The sequence below is a fragment of the Lolium rigidum genome, chromosome 7 (assembly GCF_022539505.1).
Source record: "Lolium rigidum isolate FL_2022 chromosome 7, APGP_CSIRO_Lrig_0.1, whole genome shotgun sequence".
Taxonomy (NCBI): domain Eukaryota; kingdom Viridiplantae; phylum Streptophyta; class Magnoliopsida; order Poales; family Poaceae; genus Lolium; species Lolium rigidum.
In genome coordinates, this window is record NC_061514.1 from 125,165,281 (window position 1) to 125,182,167 (window position 16,887).

Below are 16,887 nucleotides of genomic sequence, written 5' to 3' on the forward strand. Positions count from 1 at the left end.
TTTTACCTGCTCGGGACGAGCAGAACTAAGCTTGGGGATGCTTGAAACGTCTCCGACGTATCGATAATTTCTTATGTTCTATGTCATATTATTGTTGATACCTACATGTTTTATGCACACTTTATGTCATATTCGTGCATTTTCTGGAACTAACCTATTAACAAGATGCCGAAGTGCCGCTTGTCGTTTTCTCGTCGTTTTTGGTTTCGTAAATCCTAGTAACGAAATATTCTCGGAATTGGACGAAACAAAGACCCGGGGTCCTATTTTGCCACGAACCTTCCGGAAGACCGAAGAGCATACGAAGTGGGGCCACGAGGTGGCCGGACCACAAGGCGGCGCGGCCAAGGAGGGGCCCGCGCCGCCCTATGGTGTGGGCCCCTCGTCGCCCCCGACTCGCCCTTCCGCCTACTTAAAGCCTCCGTCGCGAAACCCCGATGCGAAAAACCACGATACGGAAAACCTTCCGCAGACGCCGCCGCCGCCAATCCCATCTCGGGGGATTCTGGAGATCTCCTCCGGCACCCCGCCGGAGAGGGGATTCATCTCCCGGAGGACTCTACACCGCCATGGTCGCCTCCGGAGTGATGAGTGAGTAGTTCACCCCTGGACTATGGGTCCATAGCAGTAGCTAGATGGTTGTCTTCTCCTCATTGTGCTTCATTGTTGGATCTTGTGAGCTGCCTAACATGATCAAGATCATCTATCCGTAATACTCTATGTTGTGTTTGTCGGGATCCGATGGATAGAGAATACCATGTTATGTTAATTATCAAGTTATTGCATATGTGTTGTTTATGATCTTGCATGCTCTCCGTTATTAGTAGAGGCTCGGCCAAGTTTTTACTCTTAACTCCAAGAGGGAGTATTTATGCTCGATAGTGGGTTCATGCTCGCATTGACACCTGGGACGATGCGATGAAAGTTCTAAGGTTGTGTTGTGCTGTTGGCACTAGGGATAAAACATTGATGCTATGTCCGAGGATGTAGTTATTGATTAAATTACGCACCATACTTAATGCAATTGTCTGTTGCTTTGCAACTTAATACTGGAAGGGGTTCGGATGATAACCTGAAGGTGGACTTTTTAGGCATAGATGCAGTTGGATGGCGGTCTATGTACTTTGTCGTAATGCCCAATTAAATCTCATTGTACTTATCATGACATGTATGTGCATTGTTATGCCCTCTCTATTTGTCAATTGCCCGACGGTAATTTGGTGACCCAACATGCTTTTATCTTATGGGAGAGACACCTCTAGTGAACTGTGGACCCCGGTCCATTCTTTAATACTGAAATACAAATCTGCTGCAATACTCGTTTTTACTGTTTTCTCTGCAAACAATCATCTTCCACATAATACGGTTAATCCTTTGTTACAGCAAGCCGGTGAGATTGACAACCTCACTATTTCGTTGGGGCAAAGTACTTTGGTTGTGTTGTGCAGGTTCCACGTTGGCGCCGGAATCTCTGGTGTTGCGCCGCACTACATCCCGCCGCCATCAACCTTCAACGTGCTTCTTGGCTCCTCCTGGTTCGATAAACCTTGGTTTCTTTCTGAGGGAAAACTTGCAGCTGTGCGCATCATACCTTCCTCTTGGGGTTCCCAACGAACGTGTGAAATACACGCCATCAGACTTCAGAGATTTCTTTCTTTTTATTCGAAGGCACATCAAGTTTCTTCCGACGATATTATCACCTCATTGAGTAGGTTTTCCGTTTACCGGTGGCAACAATAACAATTGAAAGGCATTTCCCGGCGAAAAAATATCATCAAAATTGAGTTACACATTGAGCGGGTGATATTCAAAAGTCTTGATCAATAGAATAACATGATATTTTCAAGAAAAGAGGTACGCTTTGCCATTGAGTTGGCATTATTGATATGTTTGTAGGTTCTACTTATAATCAAATATATTTCTACTTTTACTGTTCTTGCTGATTTTGTTATATAGTATGAGACTATTTTGCTTTTTTGCATCATTTTCTAAGAGTTCATCCTACCCTAGATTATTTCCATCCTTCGCCACTCAAGGTATCTCCAAAAGACCAACCCAAATAGGACACAAAAAGTGTCTGATTTGATTCATTTGGGTGAATCCAACGTGAGCTCATTTTCCGCATCATAATATTGGATTCAAAATTGCTATAGATAAGAGGCCAAAAAAGCGAAAAAGGAACATCAAATAATCGAAGCTAGTTATACTAAATGAAATCCCTAGTTAGGATTTGCTTCGCCCATGGCATACGTGGATCTTCCTCGTCATCATCTATGTGATGACCACCTGCAACCAAGGCGGCGTAGGAGCAGCAGGCCAAGGCGTAGGCGTTGGCCCTTCTTTCGTGGCCATCGTCATGACCGACAATAGGGGAGGTAGCTAGGGTTCGGGGACTATAGTGGGGATGGGAACGTGGCGATGAGCATCAACAAGGACTACCACACCGAAATCGAGGAGACGGTGGGTCATGGGGTGGGTGCGAGAGTCTGTGAGTGGCACACCATTGTGCCACATTTTTACTGTTCTCTTAATCGCGTAGACTGAAACCAGCTCAATTAGTGATCTACCGTTTGTATCGCGTCGATGAAGACGAGGGCGGCAGCGTGCCGTCAGCTCACTTCAATGCTCCTAGTCTTTGCTAGGTGGTTTAAAGGTCTATTTGTAATTTTTTTTATTATTTATGCTGTTAATGTTAATGATGATTAAGCGTATTTTCCCGGAAAAAAAATCACCCACCGCTGCACACACTGTGTTGCGCGCGCAGAGGATGTGGAGGACAACGGCAAGATAAAATCCTGGGCCACCATGATCCGACGTTTGCAAATGGAATCGAGCGATTGGCTACGGCTCGTCGTCCCCTCGCCACCACCAGTCCGCTCCCCTTCACAGCTTCACTCCCTCTCCACAAACTCCGAGCCCCAAAGTTCTAGAAGCAACGAAGCTTAACTAAGAGCTCCTCTCGGCCACAGCTCCACTTGCCCAACACATTCTCCTACCGCGAGCGAGCTCGGAGCAGTCGCCCATGGCGCTCCTCTCGGCCACCTCCGCCGCCAAGACGCACCTCTTCTGCTGCCACGACGAGCACCCGGCGCCGCACCAGAGCGCCGGCGGCCTCCTCTTATCGGCCCCGCAGCGGCCGAGGGCGGCGCGCGGCGCGAGGCTGGTGGCCGCGAACGCCGCGTCCGTCGCGGAGGCCGCGCCGTCGGGGACGCCGTCGGGGCCGGCGAGCGGCAGGAAGCCGCGCGTGCTGGTGGCGGGCGGCGGCATCGGCGGTCTGGTGTTCGCGCTGGCGGCGCGGCGTAAGGGGTACGAGGTGACGGTGTTCGAGCGGGACATCAGCGCGGTGCGCGGGGAGGGGCAGTACCGCGGGCCCATCCAGATCCAGAGCAACGCGCTGGCGGCGCTGGAGGCCATCGACATGTCCGTCGCCGAGGAGGTCATGCGCCAGGGCTGCGTCACCGGCGACCGCATCAACGGCCTCGTCGACGGCATCTCCGGCTCATGGTAACACTAACAACCCGCCGTGCTTGCTTCCTCGCTCGCTCGCTCTCCCCTGCTGCCCTGCTCTGCTTCAGTAGCTCGCTGTGTACTGATGCTGAACGGAACTGCCAGTGAGCTTGCTGCTCACTTGACACTTCAGTAAACAGTTAGTAATACGTAACGTGCGTCACCAAATCGAATAATTACTCTGCCGATCCCACGAAAACATGTCCGTTTCCCCGTCTGGGTGCCCCGACACCGCGCCGCCCCACCCGGCAGGGCAAAAGAGAAAAAAAATGGAGTCCCGACAGAGCTGCTTGTATAATTGGTTGACCACCCTCACGCGCGGCCGCTTTCCATTCGCCCGCCCGGCCCCGGTGCTCCCACCACCGGCGAGCAGCCAGCGGCCGCCACGTCGCCGACCGCCCAAACGCACCGAGGCACCACCAATCCTCGAGTGCACTCGTCCCCCATCACCACCGGTCCCGGCCGACAGCGACGTGCACCGCCGACTTCAGCTCCGCTTCCGTGCTCGAGCATCGTGTCTTGAAACTGCCGTACAGGTACAAGCCCCCTCGCGCCCAATGAAACCATTTCTGGGCGCGTTCGCGAGTACCGGAGCAACCCCTGCCACCCCCATGTGTCTCTTCTTGGCTCGTTGCCGCCGGCCCCATCCCGATCCCCAGCCTAGCCTGCCTGCCGAGAAGATCTTTCTCTTCATGTAGAAAAGCCAGCCTCCCTGCCTGCGAAAAGCTCCTGCTACATTTGCAGCTCCTGCGCATGTCCGCTGAGTTGACCGACTCTGCAGAGGAGAGCCAGTACCGACCGGCAGCAAGAACTCTCTGCTCAGCTCAAGCTTAGCTCTCACTCCTGCTCCAGCCTGCTTCTCCCGCCGAGACAAGCTCCACTTCCACTTCCACTGTCTGCCATGCCAAGCTCCAGCTGCACGCGCGCATCTCCCACGGCGATCTCCGCCCCCTCCGCCTCCTCGCGAACTGCCCGGGCAACCGCACTCCACTGCCCATGCGCGCCGCGTGGGCACCGGCTGCGCCTGTCTGGCCCCACGAGGTGCGCCGGGGACCAGGCCGTCCACGCGGCAATGCCCGCGCCGGCGGCAGCGCCGGACCGCAAGCCGCGCGTGCTGGTCGCCGGCGGCGGGATCGGCGGTCTGGTCTTCGCGCTCGCGGCCAGGCGCAAGGGCTTCGAGGTGCTCGTGCTGGAGCGGGACGTCAGCGCCGTCCGCGGGGAGGGCAGGTACCGCGGACCCATCCAGCTGCAGAGCAACGCGCTCGCGGTGCTCGAGGCCGTCGACATGCCCGCCGCCGACGAGATCATGGACGCCGGGTGCGTCACCGGCAACCGCGTCAACGGGATCGTCGACGGCGTCACTGGCTCCTGGTATAGTAATTAGTTTAAGTGTCAAAAGTCGTTTTAGTGACACAGGCGGCTGCTTTAGTATATGATGAATCGTTTGCTTGCGCGTTTCGCCTAGAAATGTTGGAATTTCTCCTTGGCCCTTTTTTTAAAATTTGCTGTGGAATTCAGCGTGAGAAGACTTTGTTTCACCTACGGTAACGGCACTTGGTACACCCGGATCGGTACATCATAGCAGCCCAAGATAGAAGAACCGTTATTCATAGACATACAGTGTCAACGCTAGCAACACAATTCAATGTTGCTTACCTGTTGATGTCGATTTGTGCAACCAAACAAGTACATGCGTGCGCTTACTGTACTGCATTCTTTTTATTTGCTTGTCGATCAGAGTTCATTTGCCGGAGGCATCCGTTTGACCAAGCCATGTTTGTTTTCAGGTACATCAAGTTTGATACCTTCACCCCTGCAGCCGAGAGAGGGCTCCCAGTCACAAGGGTTGTTAGCCGCATGTTGCTGCAGGAGATTCTTGCCCGCGCAGTCGGCGATGATGCCATAATGAACGATTGCCATGTAGTTGATTTTACAGACGATGGCGACAAGGTGAATAAACAGATGGATTTCACGTTCATCTCACTAGATAACTGGATCACAATGCTATGGAGATCTTTAATGTTTGTATCATTTACCCGAGGAAGTGCAGGTTACTGCCATACTAGAGGATGGGCGGAAATTTGAAGGTGATCTTTTGGTTGGTGCAGATGGCATACGGTCAAAGGTAAATGTAGTTACCTGCCTTGTCAAAAACAGGAGCAAAGTTGACCAGATTGAGGTTTTCTTAGTTGAGATTGTCTTCAACTGATAGGTGAGGAAGTCGCTTTTCGGGGAAACGGACGCATCTTATTCAGAATACACTTGCTACACTGGAATTGCGGACTTTGTGCCTCCTGATATTGACACAGTTGGGTATGTAACTAGATCCACCAATGAGTACTCTTGTTTTCTCCCTGTTGGGAAATGCTAACGCCCTCATCTTCTTCCTCTGTTGAAGGTACCGTGTGTTTCTTGGTCACAAACAATATTTCGTCTCTTCAGATGTTGGTGCTGGTAAAATGCAGTGGTATGCATTTCACAAAGAACCTGCTGGTGGTACTGATCCTGAAAATGGTGAGTGCCCAGAGTGAAGCTTTTCCTAAGTCAGTTAAATGAAACCTCCCTCATCATAAGTTACAATGCAAATGAGGGAAATATAGCTGATATGCCTTGCCTTTTATCTTGACAGGTAAAAAGAAAAGATTGCTCGAGTTATTTAGCGGTTGGTGCGATAATGTCATAGATCTGCTAAACGCAACCGATGAGGAAGCAATTCTTCGCCGGGATATCTATGACCGACCGCCTACTATCAACTGGGGTAAAGGTCGTGTCACCTTGCTTGGTGACTCTGTCCATGCTATGCAGCCAAATCTGGGTCAAGGTGGTTGCATGGCTATTGAGGTACAGAATTACTTACTTAGCCATGGCTACGATATCATTGTCAGTATGAGCAAATCAGCATGGTGTATGGGTGATCAGTAATGACTTTTGTCACTTGTTTTTATAGGATGGTTACCAACTGGCTGTAGAGCTTGAGAAGGCCTGGGAGGAGAGTGTCAAGTCTAGAACTCCCGTGGATGTTGTTTCCTCCTTGAGAAGGTAACTATTTATTTCCTTGTGTTGTAACATGTTGATATTATTTAGATGGTATTGCTTTTAGCTTTGACTGAATATTCCAAAGCCGTCCTATTATTATGTTTAGCTTTTCAGTTTAGTCCTTACTAGGTTGACTGATGGGCACAATATTCGTTTGAATGTTTGGATGCAGTTATGAGAAGGAGAGAAGGCTACGTGTTGCTATTATTCATGGATTGGCAAGAATGGCTGCAATCATGGCTACCACCTACAGACCATATCTGGGTGTTGGTCTGGGACCGTTGTCGGTACGTCAAGAATCACACAGTTTTTTTACTTGTGAACACTTTAAGTTGGTTGTTTCGTCTGTCAGACAAAATAAAATTGTTGAGTATGTCACCCATGATTTTATTGGATTCATGAAACAGGGTTTAAAATTAAATTTCCGGCATCATAAGAGTATTACCGAAAAATGCAGACTAAATTTCTATATATTGATATGTGTTACATGTAGTTTTTGACATCGTTGAGGATACCACATCCTGGAAGAGTTGGCGGAAGATTCTTCATCAAGTTTGGAATGCCTTTGATGCTGAGCTGGATTTTAGGTGGCAACAGGTGATTATCTTGAGCTATAACACTGTTTCATTTTGATCTCCTATATATAAATTAATACATTGTATTTTTAATGAAATCTGTAAATAGTACTTGATCTTTCTTAGTGTTTGACGCGTCACTACACACAAAAATCTTCCCAGTTGTTTCTTCTTAATCTCCATCTATCGATCATTATGGAAATGGGAAATAAAATTTGTATTTGATATACAGCTCAAAACTAGAGGGAAGACCATTAAGTTGCCGGCTTTCCGACAAGGTATGCTCATAAAAGACATGTAAATATAAAAATGGAAATTATGTGACCATTCCTGACATTTAGCATCAACTGTAGGCAAACGACCAGCTTGATCAATGGTTTCAGGATGATGATGCATTGGAACAAGCAATGGGTGGAGAGTACGTTCATTGCCTATCCTCTAGTTCCAATTTTGAGTCAATATGTTCCGTTAACTCCTCTCAGCAACTTTGAAAGTAGTTATCTGAGTAACACTATCCACAGGTGGTTTCTCTTCCCTATGAGCTCTGGCGACAAATCCCTCTCGCAGCCCATTCGTTTGATCAGGGACGAACAGAGGACACTCTCTATTGGGTAGGTCTACATAGCAAAAACGTTCCTCTTTATAACACACCTTTTTCTTCGAGGCATTGTGGAATAAAACAATTGTATGTTTTCTTTTCGCAGAAGCCGACCAGATCCCAGCAATTCTGGTTCTTCCTTGTCGTTGCCTTTGCCACAAGTAAGTAATCAAAACAATGTCGCAAATTATTAGCGGAATGCGTTTCGTGCTTGAATCATACTACATGCCCTGTCTTCATGGCTGCACTCCACAACTTTCAGCTCAGCTTACGAATAGTTGAATTTCCTTTTGTCCATAAACTTGTGAACTTTCCTTTGATCTGTTGAACTTCCTTGCAGGTATCAGAAATCCATGCCACTATCACATGCAAGAATAAGGCCTTCTATTTGACTGATCTTGGAAGTGAGCACGGTACATGGTTTAACGAGTAAGTTCTGAAAGCTGCCTGATTCTATTCCCTTGCGCCACAACTTGAATATTTACATGTAAAATTAACTCATTTCCATGTGGACTCTGCAGCAATGAAGGTAGACGTTACCGCTTACCTCCAAACTTTCCAGTTCGATTCCACCCCTCAGATGCCATTGAGTTCGGTTCAGACAAGAAGGTAGCCAGCCTTGCTCCTCTCGTCGCCTCTCCGCTCTTTTTCTCTAACTTATCTTTCATCTGGCTGATGATCCAACTGATGGCCAACTATCATAAAAATGCCCATTTCTGAATTCAGAACCCTGACACGATTTGTGCAAACTTGCAGGCAATGTTCCGGGTGAAGGTGCTGAACACTCTCCCATACGAATCCGCGAGGGGAGGTGGGGAAGTTCTGCAGGCAGCATGAATGGAGACTCCAGCGAGCCCCTGTCATTAGCCCCTGTACAGCATTCAGTAAACAGCCGACATTGCATCGCAGAAAGGAGATAGCTGCCACTGCCAAGGAAAGAAAATTGATTGTAAATTTTTGCACTTCATCCAGATATCCCATACAGGATTTTGAATAGCTTCTGACAAAAAAACTACGTTGCAGTTCTACGTAAAAGAACTGAGGTGTACAATAGGGATAGGCAAGTTTAGCTGTTGCCACTGTAATGTACATTGTTTGCGCTGTTAGCACATGTTCATATTGCAGATAAAAGACACGTTAATATTGTATCATCAAGGCGAAGGTAATTACAGGATGCACATAATTTCCCAGTGGACTCTTAGAACTTGTGCAGTACTTACGCTTGAGAGTTGAGACGATGTTGAACCAAGGAGCTAACTGAGAAAGAAATAATCTTCAGCAGTTTAACCTCCGGATCATAGCAGCGAATCGCAGCCACGCAGTGGTCTCCGACTCGCCTACCGTGAAACTTCGCTGCGGCGGTGGTCGCCGTCGAGGTGAGGGGATCTGCGGAGCAACTTCTCGACAGTCCCCCCATCACAGTAGGATTCCACAGCCGTTGGATCATCCATCTTCGGCCCAGATTTACGCGGGGTAGACATTACCCCGCCGGTACACGCCAAGAGTGAGGTGTTCGCCCTCGGCAATGTCAAACCCCGCCGCGGCCGCCGGCGAAGGCGGCCGCCGTGAGACCCTAGCCAAGGTCTCGCTCTCGTCGGCCTCGGCCGCTGTGGCGGAGATTTCCACCTTCCCCATCGACGCCCTCAAGATCCGCCTGCAGCTCCACCGCGGCCCCGGTGGCGGTGGCGGCGGCGTCTTGCGCGTCGCCGGGGAGCTCGTCCGCGACGGGGGGCTTTACCGGGGCCTCTCCCCCGCTGTCCTCCGGCACCTATTCTACACCCCGCTCCGCATCGTCGGCTACGAGCACCTCCGGTCCTACCTCGCCAGCGGGGGGCGGGAGGCGGGCCTTGTCGAGAAGGCGATCGCTGGGGGAGTCTCCGGCGTTGCCGCGCAGGTAACATGTCCCCGCAATCAGATCCGTCGCGTTACGTCAGGGTCGCAGGTGCTTTGTTCTGAGGCGCACAAGAGTTGATGTGCAATTAGCTAATCTGGGAAGTTTTCTTAGGTGAAAATCCGGGAAGTTTTGATTTGTGCTATCCTGCTAGGATGAACTAGGTTGTTTAGAAGTTACAATGGTGCTGAGAGTTGGTCGGAATGTTGATCCGAAACTAGCATGGATGTTACCGTATGAGCGATCTATTGAAGCATCATCATTACTTTACATCTATGGACAAAATTACACCATTAGACATATATCTTGGCCGTGCTAACTGCTAGTAATTTAGGTTTGCGCTCTCCTATGCTTGCGCCCAGCTCTCGCGCACGTTATTGAGAAAAAAAGCTATACATTTTGAGCAACAAAATAATTAGCATTTGATCTCTGTCCGTAAATAACAAACCTCGCTGTTTGGTTTCAAAACCAAACATGCTTGCCTACAGAAATGAACATGCAGATCATAATAGACATTCCAAATAGATAAATTCCTGCAATGAGGTGTTTTGTATGGTCGGATCAAATTTGTGAATATATCCCAATCTGTATCACGGTACTTGATTATTCTTTTCCCTCTAGAGTTCACAGTCCAGGACCAAGAAATATATACAACCAGCAGTTCACCACTCTTTATGCTATAAAGGATGCCTGTTTGATTGTATCACCCAAAAGAATGATTTTTGTACAATGAAAAAGACATTGAGTGATCAACATTCAGTGATCAGCATGGCTATCTGTTGGAAGTAGAAGTATGGTATCCTAATAGTTGCAGCTATTTCTTTGACAAATATATCGCTACCTGACACAATACTTAATGTTCCTACTGCTCTGCAGTGCAGGTGCTGGCGAGCCCTGCTGATTTGATTAAAGTTAGGATGCAAGCAGACAGCAGATTGTTGAGCCAAGGAATTCAACCTCGGTATACAGGAACCTTAGATGCCTTCACAAAAATCGTGCGTGCTGAAGGCCTTTTAGGACTTTGGAAGGGTGTTGTTCCTAATGCCCAACGAGCGTTTCTTGTCAACATGGGCGAGTTGACCTGCTATGACCAGGCAAAGCATTTCATCATTCGCAAGCAGATCTGCAACGATAATCTGTATGCTCACACATTGGCCTCTGTTGCCTCTGGTCTATGTGCGACTACATTGAGCTGTCCAGCGGATGTGATCAAAACTAGGATGATGAACCAGGGCCAGGAGGCAAAAGCTCTGTACAGGAATTCTTACGATTGTTTGGTCAAGACCGTCAAGTATGAGGGTGCAGCAGCATTGTGGAAAGGTTTTTTGCCTACATGGGCGAGGCTTGGTCCATGGCAGTTTGTGTTCTGGGTTTCTTATGAAAAACTGCGACAAATATCAGGTATTTCGTCATTCTGACAGAGCTGGCTGAGTTTTCATACAAGAGGCATTTAGATCGAAGAAATTGTAATTTGTAAACCTTTAGTCTGCGGCTACGCATTACAGTGTCCATGCTCCTTTACATCTAATTTGAGCCTGAATTATGTATCTCACAAGGTGCAGCACACTCCGCTTATCAACTCGACATTTTGTCATGTTCTTCCTTTTGGATGCTAATAATATACTACTACCTATTGTGTCCAACAATTATAACGGTTTGCCTTTTTGTTCCCATTCAATTGACAACACTTTTTTCTCTTCGCGTGGCTACAAAGTGTGTAGCCAAATTTATTTAAGAGAGTTTAGGGTTTAGGAAGGGAGTCACTTCCTTGGAGTTATATTGGCCAGCATGAGTACCTGCTCCTCTTCCTAAGCACTGCTATCTTTTCTATCATTTGCATTGTGCTGTGACTCGTGGGTATTCAGATGAGGTGCAGGGAGATATTCAAGTTGTCGCAGGAATCCATTAAGTCTGAAAAATGATTTGTGTGTTCAGTTAAATTCGGCTGATGAAAGACAGGTCGATCCAATCTCCCTGATGTTGTTCTATATTGCAATGGAAGTGGTGACAGCGCTGGTATCCCATGTGGTGGAAGAGCAAGTTTTCAGTCCTTTGTCAGGGATCTCAGACCTTCAGAGGCTGGTATCCCGTGCGGTGGAAGAGCCAAGTTTTCAGTTCATTGCCAGGGCTTTCACACCTTCAGAGACTTTCTGTATATGCTGACGATGTGGTTTTGTTTTTAAGGCCAACAAAGCTTCCGGACTGAAGATTAACTACAAGTCAGCAGCGACACTAATTCGAGGAGAGACGTAGGATGAGCATCTGGTGAAAGAGATTGAGAATTTTCCCATCAAGTACCTCGGTTTGCAATTGTCGCTACGCCCCCTTACGAAAGCGGAGTGTGTCAGCCCATGCTTGACAGGGCCATTTCCTTTGTCCCAGTATGGCAGAGAGGTTTGATCGCCAGAGCTCATTCTGGTCAAGACAGTGATTACAGCGAAGCCGGTGCATCAGCTCATAGTTGCAGAAGCTCCTGTGTGGCTGATCGAGGAACGAGAGAAATGGCAAAGAGCGTTCATCTGGGCTGGGAAAAAAGAAGTCAACCTTGGCCAGTGTCTAGTAGCATGGCAGAAGATTTCTTTACCTAATCAGTTTTGAGGCACCATTGAGCTAATTACCACGCAATGTGTGTTTGCCAGAGAGACTTTGTTTGTCTGTTTTCAGAGCGCTGGCATTACGGCTAATGTTCCTTTAGTCTGCAGCTACATATTCAGTATCCTTTACATCTAACTTGAGCCTGAATTATGTATCTCACAAGGTGCAGCACACTCCACTTATCAATTCGACATTTTGTCATGTTCTTCCTTTTGGGTGCTAATAATATACTACTACCTATTGTATCCAACAATTCAAACGGTTTGCCTTTCTGTTCCCATTCAATTGACAACACTTTTCCTCTTCACGTGGCTACAAAGTGTCTATCCAAATTTATTTAAGAGGGTTTAGGGATTAGGAAGGGAGTCACTTCCTCGAGTTATTATTGCCTAGCATGAGTACATGCTCCTCCTACGCACTGCTATCTTTTCTATCATTTGCATTGTGCTGTGACTTTGTGGGTATTCAGATGAGGTGCAGGGAGATATTCAAGTTGCCGCAGGAATCCATTACGTCTGAAAAATGATTTGTGTATTCAGTTTAATCCGGCTGATCGAATTTCCCTGGTGTTGTTCTATATTGCAATGGAAGTGGTGACAGCACTGGTATCCCATGTGGTGGAAGAGCAAATTTTCAGTCCTCATGTACTTAGTGTCCAGGGAAGCGACCGATTTGGCAGTAGCTCCCGGGCCAGGCCCAATGGTGTTTTGAGAACCGGTTTTCTCACAACGCGGAGGCCTTTAGGGCAATCAAACGCCCCATTTTAGCATGGGGAAAGTGAGGCATTCCATGCCATATGTGGTCCAGACCGTTCGATTTGAATACGTGGCGCGATCCTAGTCGTTGCCTCTTGTCCGCTTTTCTTCTCGCATTCACACAAATCTAACCAACCCCACTGAACAAAGGGATTGCTTCTTGCATGCCATGCTTGTCAGCGACGCCGGCTACGTGGTGACTCTGTGCTTGTTCGTGGCAGACTGGGACACGCATGGTGCAACAGAGTCCCAACGACGGACACGAGATGATGAACGTGCATAGGTCGGTGGCGCCGTCTGGCATCATGGCAGCATCAACGATGGCCCAACAAGGTCAATACGTTGATCCCACTTGGATGGGTTCGCGGAACACGCCAATAGTGACTCCTATGCTGAGGGTTTGCTACATTGGTTGTGCTCCTTATTCGCCAACGGGCGGCTTGATGGGGCATTCGGTTTCTTAGATGATGCACGTTAATGTTATGTCAGCGCACATGGCCCTGTTCATTGTCACCCTCTTTATCAGTCATGTGTTAATCTTTGTATTCTTCTTGTAAGGCTTTGTTGAATATTTTAATTAAAACGGCTATGTGCATCCTTTGGATGCAAAGTATGGGGGTAAAAACCTCCATTATATTTTCGAAAAAAGGCTTTTGCTACCAAACCTAAGTGAGAGCAAGGTAAATGCCGACGCACCTCCATGACGCCTCCAAGGAGGGGACGACACCCACGGTCGCCATATCCGCTAGCACATCCGAAGATTGGTGACACTTTTGGCTGTATCAACGCATGCAACCATCCATGTTGTTCACACCGCCACCACATCACCTTGCCATCGTAGTGAGAATGCCATGATCCACCTGCAATCCACACAGCCGAGAGCCCACATAACTTCCATCTCCGGCATGCATGGTCAAGGACCCGTAGCCACCACCTTCTTCCACCTTTGGCATGATTGAGGACCTGCCGCACCGTTGCGGGCATACTCTCTAGACAATTGCGGTATAGCCCAAGCTGCCATCGTCATGGGTGTCGGAGCCGACACCTCCGTAGCTACTCACCGCCTTCGGGGCCACCAGCCCACGACCGATGAACCAACCGCGCAGACGTAGACCTCGCGCTGCAGCCTCTATACCGTTGCATCCAGGCATGCGGCGCCACACCTCCATGGCCGCGCCTACTCTGAGCTTCGGGACCTCCGCCTTGCCACCAAACAGCTCCGCCGCGTCACACCTTCTCCCTCCGTGCACCACTGCTCACCACCGCTCCTTAAAAAAAGCATGATACTGCGAATAATGTGTTCCTTTGAAAAAGAAAAGGAAAAAAAGAAAAAGAAAGTATTTTTTCTCTCACACATTTAATATGTTTCCCTTTTTAGAAATCACATTTTGTTCACCACTAACAAGTCCCATTTAATAGAGCTTCGACATGTGCAAGCGGAAAATATAAATGCGTCTTTGCTTAGGCTCACGAGCTTCACAAGTCACAATGTGGACCGTCGATCTACGATCGAACCGCCTGGATGCTACCCGGCTACCTGCCACCTCTTTATAAGGGCCACCCCGCCGCCGCCTGGTAGACAAAACCCTACACAAAGACCCGGAGACTCCGGAGCGCGCTCGAAGACGCCGCCGCCGACCTCGCGCCGTACTCCTCGCGCTCTCGTCCTCGCTCGCCCTCGCCATGGTAAGATCGATCGCCCGTACTTTCATCTCGACTGCGTCGTGCGGTCCAATGCCGGTCTGACCCGCGCGCTCTCTTTTGCTTCTGTAAATCGCAGACCGTGAAGCGCCGGAACCACGGCCGCAACAAGCACGGCCGCGGCCATGTCAGGTTCGTCCGCTGCAACAACTGCGCCAAGACCATCCCAAAGGCAAGTTTGATCATGTTCCCGTTGTCCAAAACCATCTTCTTGTGCGCAGATCGCCATGTCAGTTTTGTTGATTATGGTGGGTTTTCTTTGGTGGTGCGCGCAGGACAAGGCGATCAAGAGGTTTCGTGTGTCGAACGTCGTGGAACCGGCAGCCATGAGAGATCTCCAGGAGGCGTGCGTCTTTGATGGTGTGGTTTCGCTTCCTCCTTTGATTTTTTGTTTTTTGCTTTTAGCTGTTGGATCAGTGATCGCGACCACGCTGCAGTATTCCAAGAATGCAACTTGTTAATTTCATTGCGCCCCTGTTCTTCGATCCTCATGTGAATTGAAAGCTTCCAGCTTTTGATGCGTTTGATACATGATTGACAAGTCTTTCTGTGCAGGTTACGTTCTGCCCAAGCTTTACGAGAAGATGCATTGGTGCGTGGGCTGCGCCATCCACCAGCACAAAGTCCGTGTCCGCTCCCGTAAAGACCGGAAGAACCGGGCACCTCCGCAGCAACGCTTCCGTCCCAGGGTATGGGCTCCTAGTTTATCTTTGTACCTTACCCTTCCTTGTCACCTGAATGCTTGATCTGGGGACATCAACTTGTCTTTCGCATTTAGTGTTGATTTACTAAAATTTGTATTTTTTTTATGTTCCTTGTTTAACAACTTCGTTAGCTATTTGCCGACCAAGGATCATAGTAATATAGTTTGGTCTCCTCTCTTTCCCTATTGCTTACATTGTGTGAATTTCTAGTCAAATGTATCCTTGTCCAGTTTATGCTATTGGTATTTTTTTTTTGTTTCAGTTGTTCCCGAGACTTTTAAATACAGAGTTATCTGAATTTAAATTTTCCACTAAATGCTAGCAAATATTATTGCCAAAAAGATCAATTGCCCCTATTCTTTTGGCGTGGCCGAATGGACGATGTCTGTGGTATAACACATTGCATGAGGAAATCTGTTTTGCTGTAAATCGTCAGTATAATAACACCACTTGTTTCCATCCTTACGGCTTTGTTCTGGCGTGGTAGTTGTTACTGTGATTCTGTACTCATGGACTTAGTGTGTCCTAACAGCGGTTAGTAATCGGTTAGGCCAAGTGCTAAGTGAAGGATACACTGAAAAGGTTTAGTCTTGATAGCTCTTTTAATCTTGTTAGCCAAGGCTGCACAGTGCAGCACAGATTGTTTTAAGCCAAAGCTTAGTCTTGATAGCTCTTTTTTCTTTGCTAGAACATCATATATTGCTGTGATTTCTACTGTCTGGTATAATGCTTGTTGCGCCTTCTGGCTGATACTAGTTTCATTTTGCAGGAGGAAAGACCTGGGGGCCAAGCTCCTCGTCCTGGTGGTGTCCCTGGGGGTCCTGGTGGTGTCGGTGGGGGTCCTGGTGGTGTCGGGGGTGGTTTCGGCACCGGTGCTCCAGCTCCCAATGTCGCTGGCACCTGATTTGGCCTCCTCTGAGTGCTCTGCTTGTTTTAACCAGTCAAGATCTTACCGTAGAACTATCGTAATGCTAGTAGTGGGTACTGGATGAGTTCCGTACTTTTTGCATCGAAAAACCTGTTATGTGGCCAGGCCAAATGTTATCTATGATCTACCTAGTTGTGAGCATCGGTTATGGACAAGGCTATCTGCTACCTTCATATGTTATTACTCAGTAGGCACCACTTGTTATTATCTCTTTTCATCTGGTTAACTGCAGTTCCATATGGTTTTAGCCCCAACTTGTTTCAGTTACCTTGCATTGCAAAATCTTGCTTGATTCTATTCGTTTACTGAATTTAATTGTTTGCAATTGCTGGTGGGCGTGAACTGCTCGCCTGTGAGTGGACGTGCTCACCTGACAGCATACATTTTCTTTGTGTGTTCATGAATTTAAATGTTCATTTTTAAAATTTTAATTACGTAACATTACCGTGTCTTTAGCTGTTATGTTTACCCATGTGGGGAAAGAAAACTTGAGAGCCCCTGGCAGTGCATCGGACATCCAACTAGAAGGATTTTAAAAAAATGTTACTCTCTCCGTCCATAAAAAGATGCCAAAGATTTGACTGAATTCAAATGTAT

General features: G+C 48.1%; 3 protein-coding genes across 3 annotated transcripts; all 3 read left to right on the forward strand.

The window, feature by feature from the left end:
* The first annotated feature begins 2,917 nt into the window (after nt 1-2,917).
* Nucleotides 2,918-8,867, forward strand: LOC124676718 (zeaxanthin epoxidase, chloroplastic-like). The gene is made up of 16 exons (XM_047212754.1): nt 2,918-3,504; nt 5,295-5,457; nt 5,558-5,632; nt 5,720-5,820; nt 5,906-6,021; nt 6,137-6,348; nt 6,455-6,546; nt 6,716-6,830; nt 7,037-7,140; nt 7,351-7,396; nt 7,472-7,536; nt 7,640-7,729; nt 7,823-7,877; nt 8,057-8,145; nt 8,238-8,325; nt 8,473-8,867. Exons 1-16 carry the CDS (start codon nt 3,023-3,025, stop codon nt 8,551-8,553), a joined length of 1,974 nt encoding a protein of 657 aa, XP_047068710.1. The 5' UTR covers nt 2,918-3,022; the 3' UTR covers nt 8,554-8,867.
* A 374-nt stretch (nt 8,868-9,241) lies between these two features.
* Nucleotides 9,242-11,285, forward strand: LOC124671941 (mitochondrial uncoupling protein 3-like). Its single transcript, XM_047208258.1, has 2 exons — nt 9,242-9,610; nt 10,489-11,285. Exons 1-2 carry the CDS (start codon nt 9,242-9,244, stop codon nt 11,023-11,025), a joined length of 906 nt encoding a protein of 301 aa, XP_047064214.1. The 3' UTR covers nt 11,026-11,285.
* Nucleotides 11,286-11,602: 317 nt separating this feature from the next.
* Nucleotides 11,603-16,266, forward strand: LOC124671942 (40S ribosomal protein S26-like). Its single transcript, XM_047208259.1, has 5 exons — nt 11,603-11,689; nt 14,738-14,830; nt 14,934-15,018; nt 15,214-15,347; nt 16,132-16,266. The coding sequence occupies exons 1-5, from the start codon at nt 11,603-11,605 to the stop codon at nt 16,264-16,266; spliced, it is 534 nt and encodes a 177-aa protein (XP_047064215.1).
* Nucleotides 16,267-16,887: the final 621 nt, after the last annotated feature.

Bases quoted from the DNA above. Each gene is read 5' to 3' on its own strand.
- LOC124671942 (XM_047208259.1), top strand. From the start codon at position 11,603: ATGGAAGTGGTGACAGCGCTGGTATCCCATGTGGTGGAAGAGCAAGTT. The intron at 11,690-14,737 runs GTATCCCGTGCG...TGTAAATCGCAG, and splicing joins TCTCAGACCTTCAGAGGCTG to ACCGTGAAGCGCCGGAACCA. The intron at 15,019-15,213 runs GTGTGGTTTCGC...CTTTCTGTGCAG, and splicing joins GGAGGCGTGCGTCTTTGATG to GTTACGTTCTGCCCAAGCTT.
- LOC124676718 (XM_047212754.1), top strand. From the start codon at position 3,023: ATGGCGCTCCTCTCGGCCACCTCCGCCGCCAAGACGCACCTCTTCTGC. The intron at 6,547-6,715 runs GTAACTATTTAT...GTTTGGATGCAG, and splicing joins GTTGTTTCCTCCTTGAGAAG to TTATGAGAAGGAGAGAAGGC. The intron at 7,878-8,056 runs GTAAGTAATCAA...ACTTCCTTGCAG, and splicing joins TGTCGTTGCCTTTGCCACAA to GTATCAGAAATCCATGCCAC.
- LOC124671941 (XM_047208258.1), top strand. From the start codon at position 9,242: ATGTCAAACCCCGCCGCGGCCGCCGGCGAAGGCGGCCGCCGTGAGACC. The intron at 9,611-10,488 runs GTAACATGTCCC...TCTGCAGTGCAG, and splicing joins TCTCCGGCGTTGCCGCGCAG to GTGCTGGCGAGCCCTGCTGA.